Here is a 14,958-nt window from a genome sequence, read left to right as displayed (position 1 = left end):
ATTTAACCTGCTATCAACAGATGAGGCTGGAGAGTTTCCACTGTGGAAAGGAATCCTGCTCAGAACCTGTCCTCTCCTCTGCCTGGGCTCCATCCATGCACATTCCTTCTCTCCAGCCATGACCTCCCGTATGTTTCATTGCTCCCCTTCCCCTCCTGCACTTGGGTTTGTGTCGTGTCACTGCTACGCGCTGGTGGAGCATCCCAAAGTGCCTCCATGGGTGTTGGTGTTCCATGTGGGCACGCGCTGCGGTGGGTGGCGGTACCACGTTCCCCCCCTGCCCAGCAGCAACCTGCAAAAAAGGGGCAGAACAGGGTTGTAACGGGCTCTCGCTCGCTCCAGGCAGGACCTGTGGAGGTGCAGCGAAGGGGAGACACCGGTGTGGGGTGCCCCACAGGCAAGGGTCCAGCCCCTGTGCTCAGGGCACACACTGGGAAAGCGCTGAGCCTGGTGTGGCTCCTCCAGCACGAGCAGGCAGGGGGGTCCCGGGGTGCTGCGTAGGAGCTGAAGCAGCCGTAGGAGCTGAAGCAGCCGCGGGGGCTCGCAGCAGAGCAGGGCTTTTCCTCTGCTGCTTTTTGGAGAAGCCTCAAAGCAGCTTTGCAGGCTGGGTCAGAGCGCAGCAAAACTCCTGGAAGAACAAACCAAACCCCGAAACCAAACCTAAAAAACCCCCAACCCCCCTGTGTCTTCCTTGGGGCGCAGCTGGTAGGAGTCTTGGAGCTTGTGGTGGGATTGGGCATGGCAGGAGCAGGTGGAGCGTGGGGCCGGAAGGTGCCAGGGTTGGGCCCCATGGATTAACGGGTTTGCCCAGGAGCTGCGCCGGCCCCTTGGCCAGGCATGCTCTTGCTCTCCCAAAATAATTTCAGCCATTTACTGGAAAGCAACAAAAACCTAAATATGGAATTATTTTTTTTTCAGGGGGGGATGAATAACAAAATGGATACAATGTGGGATTTGAAAACCAGTCGTAGACTCCAGCATTTTTCAACCCCTCGTCTGCCCAGGTTTGAAGGGGCAGGGCTGCGCTCTGCTGCCTGGGGTCCCGGAGCCTGGCTGAGAGGCTGCCCCTCTCCAGATGGGGTATTTACAGCTAACATCTGACAAGGGTTTTGCTAAATAAGCAAAGAGTGTCAGGAAACCGAACTGTGCGGAAGTTCAGCTGCTGCTCAGCTCCGTCCTGCCATCACAAGATGCACAGCAGCCGGGTAATGAAAAATGCAGGATGTTGGCTGGTATTTTTAACCAGAAACCTCTGTGCTCGATCTGATGCGGCGTAAGGGCTGAAACTGAGAGAAAAGGTGCTCATGGTAAACAGGGTGTTTATCGCTGCCTTGAAACTGCATGCGGAGGGGTGGTGTAGCCATTCACTTAAAAACAGCCACCGCCCAAACGACTCCAGGCAGACCCTTTTGAAAATTTCACTTTATTTCTCTCTGTTATAAAAGCAGGGTTTTGTTTGTTACATCTCTGTAAGTGTCCAGACTCGGTACATCTTGGTTTGGTTTTCACAGTATCTCTGCAAGACCAAGGACGGTTCTTATTGCTGCGCCAGGAGCCAGGGCAGTGGGACGGCGGTGCCGAGGCTCGGGCAGCCCTTGCCGTACCCCGCTGCTAGACCCAGCCTTGCTCCCCGCCACACCGACTCGATGGGTCTACCCCTCCCCAACCCCACTCAGCATCGTACGGACCCTCCGAGGGGCTGCCCCTCTCCTGCCACGCTCGTCTCACTTCTCACTGCCAAGGGTAGGAAAGGAGAACCAAGTGGTCCACGAGGCCACGCGGCATGTGGCTGTGCTCCGTGGGGGCTGGCAGCCCCGGCCCCACGGCTGGCTGCAGGGGAGGGGGTGCGGGTGAGGGTCTCGGCCAGGGCTCCCCCTGCTGCTTCCCACCCTGGACCACTACGGGATTGGGACAGGGATGGTCAGGCTATGCTCTCGGCTCCTGTGGTGGCTCGGGGCTATAGAGAGCTGAGCATCACCGATGGGAGAGGTGAAGCAGAGACGGCTCACGTACACCAGCACCCCACGCTGGTGCCCCGCCACCTCCCCAGCAAATCCTTCGTGCGTTCCTGGTTCTGCAAAAAGCTGCCAAAGAAGGAGCTTTATTTACCTCTGCTTATTTACCACCTTCCTCGGTGCAGGATGTCCCAGGTCCCCAGACATTTAAGTCCCCCTTGGGACCCTGTCAATCCCCGTTCTAACCACCTGGCCATTAACCAGCCGTATCGATAGTGATGTCTATAGCACCTGTTACTCCCAGCCACCCGTCCTTTTATATTCAATCTGTCCCCGTCAGTCTTGTAATGAAGCAGCATTGGAAAAACATCACATTTAATTACAACGCACGAAATCTCAGAAGAGGCAGCATCACTTTTCTCTGCTGTGTCTGGTGATGCGAATGGAGGTGGAGGGGCACGTTTCAACCTAGGCACGGGATAAAGGCATTCTTTGGGAAGGGAGAAGTCCATGCAAAGCCGACCCCAACGTGAAATTTAAATTTTGTATTTACTGCTTAGCTGGGTCTGTTCAGTGCAACAGGACGAATTAGCCGGGAGGTTACTATCAAATTGCATGGATGCGTCCAGTCCACCAGGTAGAGGGAGCAGGAGGAACCAGATTGACTTAATGCACTGGGAGACTAAGTCCAACACAAAGCTAAGTGGAAAAGGACGTAGGTGTTCCCTGAATGTGGTTTTTGGTGACTGAGAAGAAATCTTTCCTTGGAATTCCTTCATGCAGCTAATTAAGACAACTGGGTCTGATTTTTTTGACCCATGCTGACATCAGTGAGAACTGTAAGTACTCAGCACCTGGAGACAAAGTGAATACCAGACATAAATACCCCTGCTGCTCCCGCCCACGGGGCTGCCCAGAAGAGCATCTAAGTGGCAGCCGAGATGCGTGCAAGCGTTAACAGCTATTCACCCGCAGCTCACATTTTGTCCTCTTCTGCATGTATTGCCTAGGAGAAAATACAGACAAGTCCCAAAGGGCTGTGCCAGTAGAGCTATAGTTAGGATCTGAATCCAGCTAAGAAAATGGATTTTAATACAGAGGGTGACTGTGCAAGTCAAAGTCTCCCTAGCTTCATCCTTTATAGTCCCAAAGCCTAGATTCAGGCAACCTTTGGCTCATGGATTTGGGGTTGATCCAGTCTGTGTGTTTGCAGGCTGCTGGTAATGCCGGTCTTCCCACCTCCGAGATCTCTCTGCCCGTTGAAGAGAGCAGCTCCATGGCCGAGCATCTCTGCAAACCGGTGCGTGCAGGCAGGCGGTCTCCCCTGGGAAGGGGGGTATAGTTGCAGGGACCAAGGCTGCTTGTTTGCTGGTTTGAGACTGTCACGGGGGCGGGGGGCATATCTTCTGGGCGTGCTTGCCCCAGGTGGTTGTGGTGAACCAGTTGTAGAAGTTGATGGTGTGGCTCTGGAGAAGTGGGGAAGGAGGATTTCCTGCCGGTAACGTCCTGCGTGGAAGGTGCAGCTGGCGACAGCAGCCAGGTGGTGCCTCTCGGAGGGGAGAGTGAGCTTCGGGTGTGCGGCCGTGAGACCTGCTCGGGCCAGCTCAGCAGGGCCAGGCTTGTACCTGGCACGCCGAGCTCTCCCAGCCCTACCTCTCGAGGCGAACTGTTAACCAGGGGAAGAAACGTTATCTAGGGGAAAGAGCTGCAGGGGGAAGGGGAAGGGATCTGCCCCAGGCCATGTGCTGGAAGGAAGCAGATCCTCCGCTCCCAGTCCTGCCACCCCGGACTGCACGCCAGCCCAGATGCCACCTCTGCTGCAGAACCTTCTCTGCCTGCAAACCTGCCCCTCGTCGCAAACGGCGCCTCCGTGCCGCCTCCCCCCGCAGAACCGCTGCTGCTCGTAGCTGAACCCATCCGGGCCTTGTTAAATCCTACTGGTTCCACCTCCTGCCCCGGGCGCCCTGTCCTCCCTGGAGGACCTACACCCAAGGGTGGGGGGCTGCCCTTGCACCTTCTCACGCGTTACCCCTCGATACGTAGGTGTTGGTGCCATGGCCGGACAGGCTCGGTGTCATGGTCCTGCCGGTCGCGTAGATCGTGAGGTCATTTGGAAGAAAATCATCTACTAACCCCAACATGATTTTTTTTTTCATGGGAAGAAGAGGTTTTCATAGCTTTTGCTTCCAGTGTTTGCTAGGAACGGGTGCCTGTTATTTTCTGACATGGCTGTTCCTGAATTACGGATATTGCTGGGTAGACTTGGTAGGTGAGATCTGCCCTCGCTGACACCCATGCATCTCCAGTGACTTCAGTAGGATCCCTTTTATATTCTGCTGCTCATACAGCACCATCGTTTGGACTTCATGGGAAACGGGGCAACAGAGCTTCCCCCGCCAGCCGGGGCGCGGGCGCCGGCTCTGACGCCAGCAGGAGGTGAGGCTGGGGATGGTAGGGCAAACACCTGCCTGTCCTAAAGACAAACCCATCCCCACCTCTCCGTTTATGCTGACTCCCAGGGCCACGATTCCAGCTGTGAGACTATCCCACAGTGCTAACGGGAGGCTGGGATCACCCAGTGTAAGCAGCACAAGCTTGCTCGCTACCCCTTCTGCAAAGCAGGGAGATGGCCCAGGAGCTCCCGCTCCAGACATCCTACAGCAGGGTTGTTATTTGCATTGCTTTGAAACTGAGATTGTTTCCATGCTTCCTTGTTCCAGGTTTTAAAACCAGGAAGATTTTCTTCTTCCCATTTGGTGCCCTTCTCATCCATCAGCCCATGACACACTGACAATCTATGCCTTGTTCCAAAACTTTCTCCTAAAAATTCTGTAGAAAGGACATTCTGCCTGGTGGTGGTTTTGTTGGTTTTTATATTTTTTTTTTTCAAACATAGCTTTAAGGCAAAAGTTTGGCAATGCAAAGCAAAGTCTACATAAGGCCGCATGACTTGGATTTGCAACTCAGAACCTTACAGCTTCAAAAAAAAAAAATATCCTTATCTTAAATAGTCAACTTTTTGCTCCAGGATCTTGTTTTGTTCTCAACCAAAAAGAAAAAAAAACACCCAACTTTTAAAATCCCAAATAAAACGTTTGTATTGTTCTGGGCAGTCTGGACAAGCTAATGAGACTAAAGTTCAAATAACTAAAGTAGGGAAGAAAAAAAAAAAAAGCTCTACGGGTAGACATCAGTGTTAATTTCTTCCCTTAGGAATCCGGTGATGAGACAGACCCCAGTCAAAGGTCTCCTCTTTAGCTTTAGCACAGTGAAATCCGTCCCGATGGGAGAAGGTAGAATGGTTGCATTTGTTGAATGAATAAAAAGTGCATTTTGATTTTGCTCAGATTATACGCGTGTGTTCTAATACCTAAGTGATTGTTTTGCTTCGGATTGTTTTTTTGTTTGTTTTTTTTTTTTTTTCTCTCCCTTTTGGTGCCGGGACGCCAGGTTTGTATTATCGATGTTTTGGAGGTATCACCACAAGTGGTGGTCCATCCTTTGGCCTCCACATGAGTACCTGAGCATCATTGGCATTGGGTTTGACAAGGGCACTGGGTGGTATTGGCTCATTCTTGCTAAGGACCTGGGGCTGCTCTTGAGCAGAGGGCTCCTGCAGCTTGGCACGCTGCCCCAAGGGTCTGCTGGGGTTCACCTCGATGCCCAGCCTCATGCGCCATTTGATAGTCTGCAAGGTCACCATTTCGTTGGTAGCCGTGTTGGTTGCAACCAGCCAGGTGGTGAAGCTTTGATCCCGGTGAATGCTTGTGAGTTTGGCCACGTTGCTCTCGCTGACGGGCACTGCCCACGTCACACTCGGGTAAAAGTTGTCGTTCATGCTGATGTTGAACTTGGACTCCTTCTTGGTGGGACCCACGATGGTGCAGGTTTCTGTCGTGTTTCCATACCAGGGATAGTTCACCCCATCGGAGTCGCTGATGGCCTGGATTTTACCATCCAGTAGATCTGGAAGCTCCCAACTTGACCTGCAGTAATCAACAACAAATTATGGTTAATGCATTAATTAATTAATTTGTTTAGGCACATCCTGGATGTCACGGAAGGAAAGGAAGGAGTTGTGAATGCATTCCCCCTTCAGCTTTTACTGGAATTGGTGCCTTTCATGCCACCTTGCTGAATGAGCTCATCCCTGCCGCTAAAATTGTGAATTTCCAGGAGTGATCCTGAAGGTCTGTCCTGCTGTTCACCACCACCGAGGAGCGACCACATGGTAGGGCCGGGGCTTTCCTTGCGGGGACCGGTGCCTACCTGGAGTGGTTCAAAATACTTTGGTGTTTAGGTAAGGCTGCAAAGGGATGCTCGGGAAAGCTCCAGCCCTGCAGAAAATCCAGCGCTGCAGGTACTTTTGTGTGGCTGCTTGGCTGCCTGAGCGGGGCTGAACACCAGGACCTGCTCCTGGGCTCAGCACCCCAGTGCTTGCGCCGGTGAGCACAGGGCTTGGGGCTGAGTTTCTTTCTCTCAAAAGTACAAAATCTCCCGTGTCAGGCAGAGTGGGCAAGCTCAGAGCTGGTGCTGGGGGGCAGGTGACAGAAGACCTAAGGGGGGGGAAGTAACATCAAGAACTTCACTGCTCCATAAAGCTTCCCATGGCCCTGTTCTGCTTTTTCTTTTCAGTCCCCACCTGCAAATACTCATTTTCCCTCTGGATCAGCCACTGTCCCTCCCCGCTGTCTGCCTGGCACTGGAAGTGTAACGCATCCTGCTGCAGCCCTGGGACGGACCCAGTTCAAAGGCTGCACGCCAGGCTCCGGACTGGGATGGTGTTACAGTAATCAGAGAAACCGAGGTCAGGCAGCTTGTAAAACTGCCCGAGCTGCTCGTCTGGGTGCTGTGCGCTGTGCTTGAGAGAAGACGGGCAGAAAGGTTGGTCTTTCTAGCAAGAAAGTAAGTGCAAATGGTCTTCCGTCACCATGTAATGCTGATGCACAACTTGGATATTTTTTTTTTCTATTAACTTCCAATTTAATTTTGAAGATTAGATTTGCCAGTAGAAGCAAAGTGCTGTAAATGTCTCAGAAAAAAGGTTAGCTGTTTGCAGAGTAAAGGCACTGCGATGGCATAACTGCAGGCTGTGTGCTCAGCACGTGCCAGGTGGCTCTAGGATACCCCCTTGCTTACAACCCAGACCCGCTGCCACCCGGGGATGATGGCCCGGCCATCAAAGTGGCAGAAGGGGCTGCATGGTGGCAGTGGCAGCAGCAGCTCACTCCCAGGGTGACATTCGCACTTGACCCTGCGGTGGGGCTGGGATGCTGGGCTCTGCACCAGCCCCCCCCAGCTCCCTGCTGTGGGCTGAGCTGTGGGACATGGGACACGGTGTATCTCGGGGGGGGAGGGGAGGCAGAAGGGACACGCCGAGGCTGCCCTGGTAACTCTCCCAGCCTTTCCTAAGGCCGGTGCTGTGGCTTAAAATAGCCCCTCGGCTGAAGCAGGGGCTGCGGGCAGGCGGGGGGCACGTGGCGGCCGGCCGGCTCTGACACAGCTTCGGGACGAGCTGCTCCCCTCACAGTCTGGGACCAACGTGATCATCTCATAAGGCTGTTCTGATGGTTAATTAGTTAATGACCGTGAAGTGCCTCCATGTTGGTAACCACTGGATCGTTCAGCAGTTAGCTGTAAATGTCTGGCTGGAGCGAAAAGATACCGCGGGGGCTTTCAAGGTCTCATTTATCGTTACTCATGCGAGCAGGGGTCTGCACAAAAGTCCCCGCTGTGCCACGGCAGGCACAGGGCTGCACCGCGTGGGAGGTGGCGGGTTTGTGGGTCGGGGGGCCTGGCCGGAGCGTGGCAGGTGAAGTGCAAGGTAGGGCATGGGCTGCTCAGGGGATGCAGGGATGCTCCGAGCAGCAGGACCAGGGGTTAGCAGCAGCCGGGGTTATGCAAGCGTGACATCTCCCCGTGCAGCGTGACATCTCCCCGTGCAGATTTATGGGCTGCTGTCAGCTACGCACGCTACGCACCGCAGCTGCAGCAATCCTCTCCTGAGCTCATAGCCAGCAGGCAGAGGGAGTCCTTTGCCTGGAAGAAAATCTGTAGCGAAGGCAGCCAAAAGGAGATCCCTGAGCAGTGCTGCGAGGACCCCCATCCACTGGGGAGGCGTTTGTACGCTCTGCTCTCTTAAACCGGAGTCATCCTGGCTCGCTGTCCCCCACACTGTGCAGGGAGAGCTGAGCAGGGAAAGGCTCTGGGATGCTGGATGAACTCAGCCCTCGGCAGGGGATGAGCGGAGGTCACGGCTGCAGCCCCCCACCTCCTCCCCACCGCACAGCCCGGCTCTGAAATACCATCTGGGGGCTCTTTCTCTCCCTTTCAGCAGATGGTTTAAGATTACTTTCCATTGAGACAGTGGCCGGTACTCAGCCTGGCTGCCACCTGGGGATGAGATGTGACAATTTCCTGGAGGTTCACTCTGTGACAGGCATGGTGCTAAGGTGCAGCCATAACATCTCTGCAGGTACAGAGGGGCCAAACTGGGACCTGAGATGCTACAAGAGGCTGATAACACTCCCCAGCTGCTCCCGCCTGCTTGGATCAGCAGCTGACGGGTGAATGGCAGGAGAATCAGGCAGAGGATGCCGAGAAACTGCAGGTCAGCTAAGACCTGCTTGTCCCTATCTCCATTCCCAGTAGGCGTATCTCACCCCAGACCAGCACAGAATTGCAGGACCTTCTCCAGATTTGCCCAGGGTTTAACCGAGAGCAAAAAGATGGAGCTGTGTCAGGGCCCGGGCTGGTCCCTGAGGGCAGGATGCTGCCTGCAGAGCCTGAGAACCCCCCCAAAGTCAAGGGGGCTGGTGAGCAGCGTGGCTGTGCTTGGGACGGCTCAGAAGTGCACCCTGCTTAAGAAAAGGCGTGGGCAGGAAGGGGGAAGAAGAAGCTGGCTTGTCTGTCTTCATGGAGCACGCTATGCCTAATTCTAGCGAGTGTGGTTAACCCTGAGGTTTCAGAAACATCACGCTTCATCTGCACAGCCTAGTAACAAGCAGGAAAACGAGGCCCTGTGATGGTCCCATGACTGGAGCAAAAGCAGAGGCTGCACGACGGTTGCTGCTGGTGCTGGCTGCCCCTCGCCAGCTGCAAAGCCTGTGTGCCAGCCAGGCTGGTAGCCTCTGCCTGCAGCGTCTGCCCGGGTTAAATAATATGCCAACAACTGGCCTGTTGGATGATTTCGGAAAGAACGCTGTGGAATGATCTTTGGCTGCATCAGCATCTTTCTGTGGTGGTGTCGAGCCAAGGAAAGACCAGAAAGTGCCCAGTAAACACTTTGCTGACAATAGCAGGGAAGAGGCATGAAAAGAAACCAACCTATCTGGTTTCATGGATTCGCTATAGCAGATCAGCTCCAAAATCAAGAGGTTCTGGCTTGTAATACAGACAAGCTCGTTTCTGCTGCTTCTGAAACCTTCAAAGTCAGCATGGGCACCGCCACAGACTGGAGCTGCCAACAAATCTCTCTTAACAAATGTCTTCTCGCTACTTGGAGAAGGAACTTTGAGATATTTCTTGTGGCACAACTGTAGCCCTGCTGCTGACAGCCAAGCAGCTCTATGTAGGTTTTAGCCTCCCAGTCCTCGCTCAGATACATTCCTTCCTACCCTGTCACATGAAACGAAGCCCCCAGCTTATCCCGAGCCCTCCAGGGGGCTGCCCCATGGCACCAACCGAAGCAATCACCACAGCGGCCCGTGCAGCGACAGCAAGCCCAGGCACAGCAGCCCCCAGCCCTGTGCACCCAGCGGTGACACCAGCCCACCTCCTCAGACAGGCATCAGGCACTATTGCATCCTCGGGCCCAGTTCTTTAAAGCCAGCTCCTAATTAGTCACAGGCCAGATGGACTTGCGTAACCTTGTGCTTTCCAACACCTTCCTCTCCAGCAGCTCCCTAAATAAGAGATGCCCGGCTCAGACTGCGCTGGGCACAGGTACCAGTGCCACGTGTGGGCGCAGCGAAAAGCCATCTCGGTTAGTTTGCATCCCCGTTCCTACCTGTCTCCCGTTGCTGCTCTGCCTGTGCTGGGGCCTTGCGGAAAGAAAGAAAACCTGCTTAATTTTCAGTTGTCTTTTACAGCGCCTCTCTCACCAACTCTGGCACGTCAAAGCAAGTCCAGCCGGGGTTACAGCGCTGACCAGGAAGGGTATCCCAGATGCTGTTCCCCAGTGGTGGCCACAGCCATGCTGCAGTGGTCCCTCTTCCCCCATCCTCCAGTTGCATGTTCCTGCCTCGTCTCTTGAACCGGCAGCGGTTTGACGCGTGCTGGTTCAGGGAGTAAAGCAGAAGATGGGCATGAAGGAAAAGGGGCGAATTGCCGCTGGTTTAGCTGAGCAGGCTCAAGGCAGGCTGGACAACCTAGTTAATGGGCCAAGGAGCGCGCTCACAGCACAGGAGCCGTGCAAGGGCAGTGAAACCTTTCCCTCTCAACCCCTGGAAGGGTAAATTCCCGCGGTGAACTGAGCTCCCCTCACTTCCCATGCAAAGGATAACCTGTTTTTTTCTCCTTTGGTGAATCTGGTTTTGATTGTGTTTTCCCTCTCCCCGAGGACTGGGGGTTTATTCTCTTGACAAGCTGACTTCTCGAGTTCATTGTGTCTCTGCTGCAGGGCACAGAAGATTTAATCTCGCAAGAAAGAGATGCCCAGTAAGGTAGAGTGATGATGTAATGCTGCAAGCTGCCCCATCGTGTCTCCAGGGCAGAAATATCTACCTGAAACTTCTGCAGATTCTTGGCTAATCATATTCAAACTTCAATTTATTTATCTCTGTTTTGCATATCTCCATCTGCACCACTTCTTGTACATCTCCATGGAGATGAAGAAACAAGGCTGGATAATGCCATTCCGGCATCACCCAGATGCTGACACGGGTCCCACCAGGTGCTGCACAACTGGGTGCAGAAAGCAGCACCCACCCCAGGAGATCCAGCAGGGACCTGGTCCCACGGCTCCCGCAGGGGTCAGAGCTCTGTGGCCTGATCCTGATGCCTCCCACCGTGCAGCAGCATCTTTCCCTAAGGGTACAGGGTAAAACCCTGCTGGGGGGGGAGGGCAGTACCACCCTGGGGCCAAACAGGGATTTGCCCCAGTTCTGCATGGAGCAGAGCCAGGGAGCACGTCCACATCCTCATCCTGGGGGTGTTCATGTTCCCAGCACATCTACCGACTTAACATGTAAAATAATGCCAGCATTTACGTGTTAGCTGAGCTTTAATTATTTTCCTTTAGCTTTAAAAACATTGCATTTGGCCCCCAAAATTGTCAGTGCCACCTTAAACGCATATGTCAAAATTATCCCCTCTGTAGCTAACGTCCCTACAGGAGCATTATGCACAGCTCCATCTGCTCCAGTATTTCTCAGCTGTTTCTGTCCTCAACGTAATGGCCAGCTTATACACAGCTAACAACTTCAGAGCATAAAAGTGAAAAATTAATCCGAAGCCTGCTGTAAGGATTGATGCTCCAGTGGACCAACTGATTTTTGATTATTTGGAGTTTTCTGTCTGTCTGTCACCACAGGGATTAAAAATATGTATGTTGCAGCAGTCTCGCTTCATCACGAAAAGTTGGGACGAATACTCTGCTGGCATAAATCAATGCAGCTCTGTGGAGGTCAGCGGGGTTACGCCGAATTACACCAGCTAAAGGCTTGGCCCGTCCTTTCGAATAGGTTTGTGTCCTGTTTCTCTCTCTAAAGGTCTTCCAAGAGCATGTTTCAATGGCATGGAAAGAGGCCTTTCCTCCCAAACACCTTTATTTATAGCTTTCAGATGGTGACGGGTCTATAGAAAGGGAGTGGAGGAGCGGACCAAATCCTGCTTTGGTTTGGGTAGCTCCTTTCTGAATATCAGTTAAATGTCAATGAACTTCTGGGGGGAAATTTCTTTGTTCCCATGATTTTCTGGCTAACAGCCCTCCTACAGAGCTGCACTGTTTGATTCTGACTACCTGTTTATGGCACTTGGCTTGTAGATGCAACTTTTTTTTGTCTCAAAGCGTTCCGGCGAGGGAAGACCATACCAAATGCTCAATTTAAACACAGGGAAACTCAGGTGCAGAGAAAGGAGGGACACGGTGAGGTTTGCAGCCCACAGCAGCACTGGCAGCACAGCTCTCTGCCCAGTCCTCTATTTCGGTGGCTGTGAGCTGTATTTATATACAGTGGGCTTTTCTGTTTTCCTTTGCAGCTGGTCGCTCAAGAGAGGATTTCTAAATGAGCTTGAGAATTACACATGCAAATCCCAAAGGCCTGGAATTGGGAACATCTGAGCAACAAATTGTCCTTGCTAAAGATGGTGTTGGAGCCAAAAAGCCTACAGATTTTGGGCCTGTTGTAAGTACTTTTAAAATCAAGATAAGCTGGTCTGCTCCCTCGCTGAGCCTCACTGCTGGTGTTTGCCAGGTGCCAGCGCGCTTCTCAAGGCATTTTCTGCTTGAGCAGAGAGGGGACGTGGGGACAGGAGGGGAGGACGGTCTCACTTAGGGCTGCTCCTCGGCATGCCCTTCCCTCTGCTCCACAGCTCACAGCATGTATTTGCTGTATGTCTGAGATGCTGAAGCCGTGTCCTCATCCGGGCTCACAGGCAGCAGGGAGGGAAGGAGGGCCAGGGTACACGGGCAGATGTTCGGGCTGTCAGGAAGGCGTTGCATCGAGTCAGTTTCTCCAGCTCTCCAGCCCTCCTCATTCACCGGTTTTTAAGCCCCCCTAGAATGACCCCTGAGGGGCAGAGCTGGCATCCCCCCGACACAGGGTACTTTGGATGAGCAGTCGGGAGGGTTGCTGAGACCTGACCTTGCCGTCCTTCCTCCCTTGCCCCCAGAGTCTGGGCAGCAGCAGCACCGCCAGCCACCAAACCATCTGCCGGCACCGCGCTCCTGGGCCAGGTTTTGTCCCCGTGGCAGGACAGACAGATTTCTGCTGCACCGGGAGGCTGCACCTGGTGCTGCCCAGCACCATGAGTTGCAGAATTGCTGTTCTGGGCAGCCGTCTGGAGATCAGGTGCCAGGGCTGACTGAGCCACGGGCCAAAGCCTGCAACGTCTGGTGAACAAACTGGTGGGGAACTGGGGAGAGATGAGTTTTCTCGGTAGGGAGGTGACATTTTAATTGATTTATTCCTGCCTCACCATGATTGTCTGACCGGTAACACGGGGGGGGGTTTGGTGCACAAGCAGCCCCTAGATTCCCCCTACCTACACATATATCTATCTATTCCCACTCTTACATTACTCGAATGGAGGGGCAACGTGAAATTTTCACCCTGCTCCAAGGTGATGCAGAGGGTTTAATTATCAGTGGGTTAAATCCATCTTGTGCTTTCCCTGTGGGCTGCCTGCTACCGTGGGCAAAGCAAGCAGGATTCCTCCTGTGACGTTAAACGTGCTCCCAAAGCTGGTGGGCTGCCGAGCTTGCAGCCGCGGCCCACTGCAGCAGCAGGACAGCACGCTGGGGACGGCAGCATGCCACAAGTGTCAGCCCCAGGGTTGCCCTGGGGCTTGGCAACGTGCAGTTTGACCCTGTAAGAGATGGGGAGGGATGCAGGCGAGAGGGGCTGGCGATCAGGGGAACCCCTGGTGTAAAACACCTATCGAAACAGGGGTGCCTGCGGTGGTGGGGCTGAAATCCTGGGGATTTCAGGATCTGTGGTGCTGTTCAAAAGCTGTTGTGAAATGTATGGTATTGCGCTGGGGTTCCTCCCAAAACAAGTGGGTTTTAATCAGGGCTTGGGCACCTTCCCGTTAGAACAGAACACCCACCCCTTTAAAATGGTAGGGACAAGCTCTCCTGTATTTTAAATATGTGATAAAGTCCTGTCAAGTTTCAGAAGAGCTGTATTTTAAAGTCAAACCAACCAGATTATAATTTTTAGCTTAATCCAGTATCTCCCAGCCAGGCCATGGTCCTCCCGCTCTGCCTTCCCACCCAGCAAACGCACCCGCGCGCGCTGTTGGAAATACTTACATTCCCTGTTCCCCATAGTGATTGTAAAATTCCATGTGGCTGCAAGCCTGGATCCAGCCCACGATCCAGGTCTCCTTCTTGGGAATGGGGGGCACCAACACTTGTGCAGAGGCTCGGAAGTGAGGGGTCCGGTAGCGCAGGACCACGCTGGAGGACTCGTCGATGCTGGTGGGAATGGGATCAATGGAGGCTTTGACTTCAATCACTGAAATACTCTCCCGGAAAACTTTGGATTTGCAGCTAATACTCTGAATACAGCCCATGGCATACCCCGAGTACAGTCCGACGCAGCTCCTAGGGTACTCCAGCAATCCTGGGGAATATTAGGCATTGAAATTATCTGGTGCTAGATCAATTACAGATCTTCTTGGTTTGTAATCTCAAAACTGATATCCATAGGATAGAAAATTCATCATGTGAAGCCTTAATCTGAGTTTCTGTTTTAGGAGTACTGCTCCTATTTTTGAGGTTAGCTGCACTTTCAGAAGCAAAAGGGCCTTTAAAATTCCCCCCCCCCCCTTTTACTGACCCATTAAACCTCTCGTTCAGTCAGTCTTTGGGTTAAAAAAAAGGTCTCTGGAGTTCAATAAATAACGGTGGCGATCTTAACCGTCTGTTTAGTCCTTCCTTTCCTCCGATGCGGTCTGTCATTCACCGTCCAACATAGGGCTAGCCGGTATTTCCCTTTATTCTTTGGATGAAAAGCAGAATGTTGATAGACACATCTATATAAATAATGAAATAGTTTTTAGCCCCAGCTTGTCACAACCGGTGTGGATTTCCACTTCCTGACTTGCAGTTGTTCATAACTTCCTTTCGCACAAAATTACAATAATAACCGAAAGAAACGACGGGGTGAAAAATGCCAAAAGTAGCCAAATCTCCGATTTTGGAGGCTCCTCCGCCAGCGCTGTCAGGGCTTTGGGAATTATTTTTTTTTTTTTTTCTCCTTAGCAATAGCCCGAAGCGCGGCGGCGCGGTGCCGGTCGCAGCGGGCTGCGGGGCTGCGCAGCGGGGCAGGCGGCGGCG

At 53.2% G+C, this 14,958-nt stretch overlaps 1 protein-coding gene and 1 long non-coding RNA gene across 3 annotated transcripts; one reads left to right on the top strand and one right to left on the bottom strand.

Moving 5' to 3' along the window:
• The first annotated feature begins 616 nt into the window (after positions 1-616).
• LOC121093844 lies at positions 617-13,920 on the top strand. 2 transcript variants are annotated; one of them, XR_005829656.1, is made up of 4 exons: positions 617-1,743; positions 5,997-6,255; positions 6,591-6,860; positions 11,488-13,920. It is a non-coding gene; the product is annotated as an uncharacterized LOC121093844 (long non-coding RNA). The 2 variants fall into 2 exon arrangements; XR_005829655.1 differs by having other exon boundaries at positions 6,591-11,638; positions 12,156-13,920.
• Positions 2,314-14,958, bottom strand: FAM78A (family with sequence similarity 78 member A). The gene is made up of 3 exons (XM_040606732.1): positions 14,459-14,958; positions 13,930-14,242; positions 2,314-5,941 (listed from the first exon to the last, which is right to left on the bottom strand). Exons 1-3 carry the CDS (start codon positions 14,460-14,462, stop codon positions 5,413-5,415), a joined length of 846 nt encoding a protein of 281 aa, XP_040462666.1. The 5' UTR covers positions 14,463-14,958; the 3' UTR covers positions 2,314-5,412.

The sequence above is a fragment of the Falco naumanni genome, chromosome 9 (assembly GCF_017639655.2).
Source record: "Falco naumanni isolate bFalNau1 chromosome 9, bFalNau1.pat, whole genome shotgun sequence".
NCBI lineage: Eukaryota > Metazoa > Chordata > Aves > Falconiformes > Falconidae > Falco > Falco naumanni.
This window is presented reverse-complemented; position numbering and strand designations above follow the sequence as displayed.